The sequence below is a fragment of the Patagioenas fasciata genome, chromosome 21 (genome assembly GCF_037038585.1).
Source record: "Patagioenas fasciata isolate bPatFas1 chromosome 21, bPatFas1.hap1, whole genome shotgun sequence".
NCBI classification, from domain to species: domain Eukaryota; kingdom Metazoa; phylum Chordata; class Aves; order Columbiformes; family Columbidae; genus Patagioenas; species Patagioenas fasciata.
In genome coordinates this window covers 973,671-983,549 of record NC_092540.1, presented here as the reverse complement: position 1 = coordinate 983,549, position 9,879 = coordinate 973,671, and the positions used below count along the sequence as shown (strand labels likewise).

Sequence of the window (9,879 nt, the reverse complement as noted above, 5' to 3'; positions counted from 1 at the left end):
TGCCTCTGCCACCCGCTTCTGGGTGCACGGGGTCGCTCTGCACCTCGGAGCGGAGGGAAGGGGGGCCGGTCCCAGCCTCTTCCCCCGTCCCCAGACCGGTTCAGCAATCACACCAGGGACGCTCTCATGGCCATTGCGAAAAAATAAAACAAAAAGTTTCTAGTTTAAAAGTTAAAAGCTCTTTCTCCAAGTGTTAAATCAATCAAAGCCACATGCTCCCCCAAGCCATCGACAGCCGTGCCCATCCGCGAGCCCCTGCGCCCTCCCCGCGGGACGCTGGGGACGGCCCCCTCCGCACAGCCCGTGCAGTGCACCCATGGGTGCTGGCTCAGCCCCGGGGGGCGCCGGGGGCAGGTTCAGCGCCCCAGGAAGCCACCGGCGAGCTGGCCGGGGTTCAAAGAGCCCTGGAAAAGGGCCACTGGAAAAAAGATTAAGCAAGTTTGGCCGAGACGGAGCGGTGGAGGGAAAGGGGATCTAGCAGTCTATTAATATTGGCGGGGGAGCGGTGGCCGGAGCCAGGCGCGGCCGGGCCGCGGGGCTGCGCAGGCGGCAGAGGGGCCTCGCTGCAGAGCGGGGCTTAACAAACAGATTAAAACAGAGAGAAGAGAATTCCCTAAGAGCTGTGGCAAAAGCCCTCTTACCTCCTAATCATTAACTTCTTAATAGTTGTTAATTTTCATTTGAACAGGCTGATGGTAACGGCAGTGAACTTGCAGCAACTCAGCTCGGCCACAGCCCCCAGGAAAACCCTTCCCAGCCCTGCAGGGGCTGTTTGTGAGGAGGAGGAGGGACCGTCCTGGCTGAGCTGCTGGTGCGCTTTTCCAGGGGCCACCACTACCCCATCGCACCCCATCCCACCCCACCCCATCCCATCATTCCCATTCCCATCCCATCCCATCCCATCCCATCCCATCCCATCATTTCCACTCCCATCCCATCCCATCCCATCCCATCCTATCCCATCCCATCCTATCCCACCCCACCCCACTCCATCACCCCCATTCCCATCCCATCCCAGCCGCAGGAATCCCCCAGCCCAGCCGGGTGCTCTGTTGCTCCATCAGCACATGCAGGAAATCGAGGCCTTTCCTGGGTTCCAGGGACGCAGGGAGCAAAGTGTGAGGTTACCAGCACATCTTCTTCTTTCATCAATAACCATACCAAAGCAGCAGCACAGCAGCGTGATAGGTAACTTATTTTATTGCATTTTATAATGCCATTGTCCATACAGATTACATGCAGCTAGACCTACTGTACAAGGGTTTACCGTCTGCCAAAGCAGACACACGGAAGTTCAGAGTACAAATACACAGCGACGCTATTTCCTTTACACAGCGCGAGGGGGGCGGCGGGAGGAAGGGTTCGTTCACCCCCGCCCTCCCGCCCGCCGCCCCCCGGCCCTCGTCCCCCCCAGCGTCCCCTTCCCACCCGGCGCCGGAGAGGACGGAAAAAGGGGAAGGAAAAAGGAAAGGAAAAGGTTGTGGCCGGGCTGGAGCATCCCCAGGGCAGCCCGGGGACCGCGGTGTCCCAGCCCTGGCACCCATCGTGACACCGCGGGGGGTCCCCAAACCCCGGCTCCGGCCTGGCCCTCCTGTCCCCAGCGCTCCCAGGACAAACGGCCATGGAGCGTGTAAACAAAGCAAAACCCCTTTGGTTTATCGCAGGTTCAGCTGCTGCTCTCCCTTCGCCTCCGCTGCCCCCCAGCAGCGCTCCCAGCGCCCCATCCCTCCCAGCGCTGGTTTCTGAGCACCCCGTGGCTCGGTCTGTGCTCGCTAGTGGGGAAAATCATCGGAAAAAGAAGAAAAACACGGAAAACTGAGCAATTCCTTCAGTGGGAGACACCAGAAAAACGCCTTTCCTCAGAGACCTTCCCGGCGGAACCGCCCCGGGGGAAAGAAACAGGCAATAAAACAAAAAAACCCAGAAAAAAACCAAAAAGAACAACTCGTGCTGGTAGGTTTAAACCCAGTATATATATATCTCAGTATATACAGACATACAACTCCGCCACACGTTGCGTTTGGTCCTTTATCCTTCTCCCCCCTGCCCAGCCCGTTTGAGGTAACACATGCAGAATCCTGTAAAATCCAAACCAGAGAAGCTAAAGCGGGGGTGAGGGACGGGGCGCAGGCGGCGCCGGAGCCGCAGGACCTTGCTCGGATGGGACCTCGCTCAGCCGGGACCTTGGGACCTCGCTCGGCCGGGCCGGGCCGCAGGGGGTGAGAGAACGACTTACGTTCCCCCCTGAGTATCAAACCGGGCGCGTTTCCCACCAAATCACCCCTCGTGATTCCTGTTTCAGCAACCGAAGAGGCACCACCTGGAGCCACAGGGCTTTCCAAACCCGTGCACGTGCGTAAAAACAAACCCTCCTTTATATTTATATATTTATTTATATATATATAATATATATATATATATATAGCGCTCTTGTGAGCCAGGATGGCAGCTGAGGACCTACAGGAACGTCCAGCGCGGAGGGGAAGGCGCCAGGCTGGCCCGCGGCGCCGGGGGTGCCGGCGGTGGGGAGTTTGGCTGGAGCCGCGGGGACGTGGGGGCACCCGGCTCGTCCCGGCCCCGGGAGCCATCGCGGGGATCTCAGTACCTCTGGAAAAGCTTAAAAAACTATAAATCACCCCGCAAGCGGGACCCGTGGGGTTGCTGGAGGGGTCGCCAATGCCGGGGGTTTTGCTGAACCATATGCGAAATAACGGGGGGGTGCGAGTTGCTAAGAGATTAAATTTGAAGAGCAGGAGGAAGAGGAGGGAAAGGACCCAGGAGGAGCAAACCAAGGGGAGCAGCTGCTGAAAGACCCCTGGAGCAGCGGGGGCGTCCCCGCAGCCCAGCGAGCTCCCGAGCACCCACAGCACTGGGCTGCAAAACCTCCCCGTCTGCGGAAAGGACGGTGACAGAGGTACAAACCGGGTCACTCCCAGCACACAGCCAGGTCGTTCCCTCCCCAGGGACACCGGGGTGTCCCGGACACGCTGGAGCAGCACGGCGGGTGACACCGGGTGCTGGCGCTGCCCTAAGAGGCACAATTGTCCCCCAGCGGGGACACGCAAAGCAAACACCCGAAGATCTGGGGGGGCAGGGGACCCCGCCGAGAGGCTGCGCCCCCGCACCCCGAGCAGCTCCCCGCTCCTCCCCACGGGTAAAGCAGCAACGTGCGACACCAGCAACACCCACCCGCAGCTGTAAACCTGTGTGAAACAATAACTTAACATCAAATGACTGAAAAAGCAAAAAAAAAATGAAAAAGAGGGAAAAAGAAAGCAAGTAGGGGAAACACACAATGGCTGTGGCCCCCTTGGTGCTTTGGAGGTGCACGGGGACGGGGCTGCACCCGGGCTGTAAGAGGTGGGGTTCAGCCCGGGCAGGGGCTTCGGTGTCCGGCAGAGCCCGGCGGGGACGCGGCGGCTGGAAAACCTCCCCACCCTGACACCGCAGCAGAGCGAGCGGCTGCGGGACACACGGGGCGAGTGGAGACACCTAGCGAGGGCCCGCACGGATCGGCACGGCACCGAGCACGGCACACAGCACACAGCGCCCATGGCACACAGCGCCCATGGCACACAGCACACAGCGCCCACAGCACACAGCGCCCACGGCACACAGCACACAGCGCCCACGGCACACAGCATACAGCACCAAGGGCCCACAGCACCCACGGCTGCACACGTGGGGGCTGCGGCACCAGGTTGTGCAGGATTCTCTGGGTTTGTAGTGAGATAAAAGGGCTCCTTTGCTGCACCGGCCGGGGGTGCTGGTGAACCCCGTTAATGGCCCCAGTGCTGCTCCCCAAGGGCTGCAGCATCCCCCGGATGGTGCCGGGCAGCAGAGGGGCACGGCAGGGGCCTTGCTCAGCCTCACTGGTGGCTGTGGGGGGAGCCAGGGACCCCCCGTCTCTGTGGGCACTGAAGATGCAATGGGCAGCGAGAAGGATGCGCTGGGACAAGCTGAGGTACCGGTGTCCCCAGGGCCAAGAGCCCCTCAGGGACGTCACACAGGGGACGCATGTGGACAAACAAGCTCACAACCCCTGGCTCACAGCTGCACGTTGCATTTTCAACCCAAAATGCAGCTCCAGGATCTGGGACACGGGACTGTGTGCTGGGCAGCGACACAGCCCCTGCTGCCACCATCCCAACCCAGGGATGGGGACAGGCAGGGATGGAGCAGCGCTCTGGGGGAGCCCCGAGCTGGGCTCAACAACGAGAGCAGCTCCATGTCCATCACAGCGAGTCCCCCAGACCCCGGTGCGTGCCAGGACACCCGGATGCTGCTGGTCCCCGGGGCCAGCACAGGACACTGGGAGGCTGCGTCCGGGAGGAGCCAGCGCCGGTACCCACGTCACCACCACGCAAAGAACGAGCAGGGAGCAGAGGGCTGCTTGGGTGTGTTCTTCTCGTTATTATTTTTTTTTGGCATTACTACCATCTGTTCTCCTGAACTACGGACCTTCTGTCTCGAGAAATCTTTTGGTATCTTCCCATCTGGATGCACACACATGCAAAAGGATAACGCAAAGATGAAAGTGGAGCCCTCGCGGCAGCAGGCTCTGCTCGCCGGCCACGGCCACGTTTGGCCACCACGAGGTTTCAGCGGGGTTGGCTTTGTCACCCGCACCGGTGCCTTGGAGCCCCTGCCCGGCTTTGGTGGAGGAACCGGGCGCGTGCGGGACCAGGAGCCACTAGCCACCCCCGCGGGCTGGGGGAGGTGTCACCCGCTGCAGCTGACACAGAGAAGGACGCAGGGACGTCTCCTTGCTGCCTGGTGCTGGTGGCCAGCTGGGGACCGTCATCACTGCTGGGTGTCACCAGCTGCCCCACCAGTGGGGACCGGGGGCCTTGGGGAGGGCGGTGAACCCGGTGTGGGCTGCTCTGCTTGCCGGGGGGCTTAACAACGTGCTGGAGGTGACACAGCCAAGGGGCCACGGGCCCACCGGCGCGCCAGTCCTCATCCTTCCCCAGCCGCGAGACAACGGCGCGAGCCCGACATCCAGGCCATGGCAGAGGGAGGGCTCGCCCCCATTTCTGCTGTTTCTTCCCCCAAAGCTGGGTGGAGGCAGCGTGCGGGCAGGGTGCACAGTCCCTCCTAGTGCAAAACCCACCAGGCACGCAGAGGTGACAGCGGGTCCCTGCCACCGCCTTCCCTCCTGGGCACTCGCTGGAGGCTGGAGCATCGCCGGGAAGAGGGCTTGGAGCTGCCTCTCCCACGCCCACCGCGCACAGGGGAAGAAGGAGGGACCATTTCGGACAGAAACAACCTACCATCCTCGTTCACCAGTCACTAACCAAGGGAGAAGGGGAGGAAAAAGTCCAGCTCTTGGGTTTTTGCTTCTCATGTCGCGGGATGTCCCTGCGGCAAGGGTCGGTCAGTCACCGGAGCCGTGGTGTGGGGCAGTGGGGGGGTGGAAGGGATGCGCCGACAGCAACAGGTTGTTGCACCAAGGAAACCCTTTTGCTTTGTGAAGTGCCTTTAGAAAACAGGTTAACGCCGAAGGTCACCTTGGGGAGGTGGGAGCCGTCGCTTGGTCTCCGGCCGGGAGGGTGGGAAGGGTTTCCCCGCGGTGGGGAGGAGGAAGGGGTCCTTAGGACAAGTCTTCCACCGGTAGCTCCTCCTCCAGGTCCCTGTCGTCAGGAATCGTCACATTCTGGTTGGTGGTGGCCATCAGCGAGACGGGTCTGCTGTCGTCCTCGGCCTCGGCTGGTTCCTCCTTCACGTGCACTGGGTGGCTGTGGGGGGGAAGCCTTCAGCCTCGGGGAGCCGGTCCCACCAGCCGCAACACCCCGAAGTTCTCGCTCCAAACCCTCCCATCCCCTGGCTGCCCCTCACCCGGGGGACAGGAGCCACCGGAGGCAACGGGCAGCTCCTGGTGCGCACAGCGCCACTGTCCCTTACCTCCAACCCCCCCTGCAGCCCAGTGACACCCCTGTCCGCGGCCAGGCTGACCTGTACTGCTGCGGGGACAGGCGCGGGCTGTTGCTGCCGTTGCTGTTGACCTGCTCCACGGTGCTGCTCACGTCGTCGTGGCCCACGTGCAGCATGGCGCTGGCGGAGCTGGTGTTGATCATGGTGGGGCTGTTGAGCAGCGGGAAGCTGCTCTCTGCCAGCGCCGCCTGCGACACAGAACAGCAGCAGCTCAAGGCACAGAGGACACGAGACCACAATGGCAAACGGGACGGGGGAGCGGCGAAGGTTTAGTGCCCCCTGCCAGGGACGGGTCTGGGTCCTTACCTGGTAACTTGCATTAAGTGCTCCGTAACCGAGTCCTGAAATCATGTTTTTGACTAAAGTCGGACTCCTGCAGAAAGAGAGGAAGCGGAACAATGAAGGGCTGAGCGCTCCCGGCCCAGGGACGGGGGCTGGAGCAGCGCTGGGCGCGGGAGCGGCTGCGGGGCCGTGTCCCGCGGGGGAGCCGGACCCACCCTGTCATCTTTGGTGGCCTTCGCTTTTGGTACTCGTGCTCGTCGACGGTCCAGACGGCTCCCTTGACGTTCTCCACGCGCACGAAGCACTTGTGCAGGCTGAGGTTGTGGCGGACGGCGTTCTGCGGGCAGAGCAGCAGAGAGCTCAGCGGCACGGCCCGCGCCCGCGCCCTCCTCCCCGTCCTCCTCCTCCTGCCCCGCGGGTCCCCACGGCTCCGGCCCAGCTCAGCTTGTCCGCAGCCCAGCGCCCGCGGCGCTGCAGACGCTCGAGCATCCCAGCAGCACCGAGCAGGTTCGGGAGCTGAGCCCTGCAGATGCAGCGGGGACACCACCCCGGCCGGACACAGCGAGCTGGGACAGAGCGGGACAGGGGACGAGCCACGCCAGCGAGGACCCGGGAGCTGCAGCTCGCTCAGCAAAGCCAGCAAGTCTTTTTCTTTCTTTTTCTTTCCCCCCACCCTCCCATTTTGGTCCTTTCCTTCCCTTTCTTCTTTACATCGACCATCTTTACATTTCTAAATGTAAAATAAAGAGACGCACACGCAGGCAGACAGTGCAGCCCCGAGAGATACCAGCTCCCTTTTCCCCTTCCAACTCCCTGCCATTTGCTACTGCCCCTATTTCATTACCAATTTTAATTTGCCTCTAATTAAATCCTGTGTATTTTTCCGACTCACTTGCTAATCCATGAGGGAGGCAGGAGGCTGGAGTGGAATCTCTCCGAGCTATAATTACAAAGGGCCTAATCACGCCGGGGCTCTGCCTTTGAATAAATTTCCTTGCATTAAGGTTCTCGGATTCTCTGCCTTGCAAATGAGAATGACCCCAATTTCAGCAACTTGGCCTCCGAGGGTTCTTTTTTTATTTTTTTTTTTTATTTCGAGTCCTGATTCGTGATGAGAGACTAATTCGTTACGCTAAAACATTAACAGCAATTTAAAAGGTCGAATGGGGGCTGTATAAACAAAGGAGCCGGCCAACACAACAAGGCAAAAGGAGACACAAGGACCGAACCCCCCCGCGCTGGAAAGTGTTGGAGCTCCCGGAAACTCCGCAAATTGCACCGCCGCCCCTTTTTCTTTTTAATTTAAGGACAAAACCAAACTAAGCTGGGCTCCTTCCCGTCCATCCACCCACCCACCCACCCACCCATCCACCCACCCACCCATCTATCCTCCAGCTGCCCGCTGGCCACCCCAGTGTCCCTGGCCGTGCCCGGCAGTGCCGCGGTGGCCGTGCTGAGCCGGGTCCCGCGGTGACCGGCAGCGTGTCCCTCGTCCTCAAACCCCGTCCTGGCAGCACCTGCAGAGCAGGGCGCCGCGCACAGACAGCCCGGGAGCTGCAAATCCAGGGGGGACCCCAGGCCCTGCTGCGCTCCCCGGGCAGCGATGGCGCAGGACGAGTCCCCGGTCCCTGCGCTGCCCTCGCACCGTCTCTGTGCGCCCCCCGCTCCTCGCCCGTGCCTGGGGGGCTGGGGCGGCCGCTGCCTTGAACCCCTGTCCCCAGCAGCCAAACACAGGAACTGCCCCGCGCCGGTGCCGGATCCTGCCCGCGCTCCTTCCTCCTCCTCCAAACAAAGCCCTGACTGATGGCACGAAACGTGGCAAAGCCGAAACCGTCCTGCACGTGGTGACGCAGCCCTGGCCCTGGCCCCTGACACCCCCTGACCCCCCTGCTTCCAGGGAACGTGAATTTGCAAAGCCAAAAGTGGAGACACATCCTGACACCAGGCAGGACATGATTCAGCATCATTGGAGCTGGGATGCCCCATCCCTGGCACTGGGTGCTGGTCCCAGGACAGAGAGGTGCCAGGTGAGACCCCCCCAAACACGGGAATCTCCCCCCCGCCCCGGTGCTGGGGGGGTCCCTGCCTCATCCTAACGTGGCTCTTACATTTCCGAGTGTTTGTTCAGTGCCAGACTTGGCTGCTCTGTTTGCTCCTCGTCTTTGTCTTTTCTAATGATGTTTGCGTTGTGCCCCCAGCCCCGCTCCTCGTGCTGTGCTGGGGTCTCCCCGTGGGCCCCCCAGCTCTGTCCCGCCGTGGGGCAGGGCCCGGCTCGGCGCCGCACCCGTCCCAGCCCGCGCAGGGCACCAGGGAGAAGCTGCCCCAGAAATGCTGGTTTTCTGAAGAGCAGAAATACCGTATTTTTCTCCTGCATATCCCCCGCCTGGAACAGAAGCCTGGCCTTGGGCACTGAGAGTTGTGAAATGAATCATCGCCCCCCAGTTTTTTTTAATCCCTGACATCCCTTTTGGTGGTGGAACAGGAGAAAATAAAGGGCAGCAAAAAGGGAACCAAGAGGTTGGGGATGCCCCTCTGAGCCATCAACTGCCCACACGCAGCGTGTGAGCGAATTGCAAAGAAAAGTCCCCAAAACATGCATTCCTTTCAGCCAGTAGAACGGGAGGAAAAAGGCATTTTCACCCACCATTATCTCCTTCTACAGATGGGGAAACGGAGGCACAGAGCGGGAAAAATGCTGTCCCAGATGGCCCCTGCTCTGCCCACGGCCACAAACGTCCTGGGAGCATCGCCGGCTGCAGCGGGCTCTGCCCACGGTGCCCGTCCCTTCCAGCGTGTCTCCAAAGCCGGGGTGTCCCCAGAGCCGGGTGTCCCGGTGCCGGCCGGCGCTGCTCCGGCGCGGTGCCTGCAGTGCCGCTCCCGTGCCATGAGGGGGACTCCAGACCCACGCAGCGACACGGCCAGGACCAAAAATAGCCCAGACACCCCTGCCAGTCCCACATCCGCCTCCCCGGGGACGCTCGGGCGCGCCTGCCCCAGCCGGCACCGCCTCCTGCACTCGGGTGCCAAAACACCCGTTCGTCCACCCAAAGCTGGCTGCGCTGAACCGAGCCCCCACCGCGGGCAGCTCCCAGCTGCAGCAGCAACACATGGGGGCCCTGGGCTCCAGAATAACTGATTCCTCCTTAACCCTTTCAAAATGCATCTCGCTTATTCTCATTCTGCTTTTTAAGCGTTTCCCTGAAGCTGACCCGGTAAACACGTGCAGCAGGAAACATTCAATCAACCCTTCCTGGCTGGGGCAACAACTGCTCCTTCTCACAACCGCCCCTTCCCTCTCCCATGGGTGTTCTCATTTCTCTCAGATTTAGCGATTTCCACACAACCGAGGGGGAGCAGCCCCAGCGCCCGGGTGCTGTCCCAAAATCCACACCCGTCAGCCCCAGCCAGTGCCAAACCACCCCCGGTGCCAAACCCCTCAGCACCCGCCCGTGCGGCCCCGTGTGCGCAGCCGGGCACAGGCACCGCGTGGGGTCTCGCAGTGGAGCCGCGGGTGCTCCCGCGCACCCACGGTTCCCCAGCCACCACCAGTCCCCACACACCAGCACCCGCATCTGCAGCACCTCCTGTGTGCAGCGTCCCTGCCCCGGGTCAGCATTGACCACATTTGCTGTCTCCAGCCTCTCTTTTCTCTGCCCTCCTCCC

At 61.5% G+C, this 9,879-nt stretch overlaps 1 protein-coding gene across 5 annotated transcripts in view; it reads right to left on the bottom strand.

The window, feature by feature from the left end:
• Positions 1–1,182: 1,182 nt before the first annotated feature.
• Positions 1,183–9,879, bottom strand: part of FOXP4 (forkhead box P4) — a 54,997-nt gene continuing 46,300 nt past the window's right edge. For all 5 annotated transcript variants that reach the window (XM_065854737.2, XM_065854740.2, XM_065854738.2 and 2 more), the window contains 4 exons: positions 6,432–6,553; positions 6,241–6,307; positions 5,956–6,122; positions 1,183–5,738 (listed from right to left, as the gene is read on the bottom strand). In XM_065854737.2, the coding sequence (XP_065710809.1) occupies positions 5,594–5,738; positions 5,956–6,122; positions 6,241–6,307; positions 6,432–6,553 (501 nt within the window). In that variant the 3' untranslated portion in view covers positions 1,183–5,593. The remainder of the gene's footprint in view (positions 5,739–5,955; positions 6,123–6,240; positions 6,308–6,431; positions 6,554–9,879) is intronic.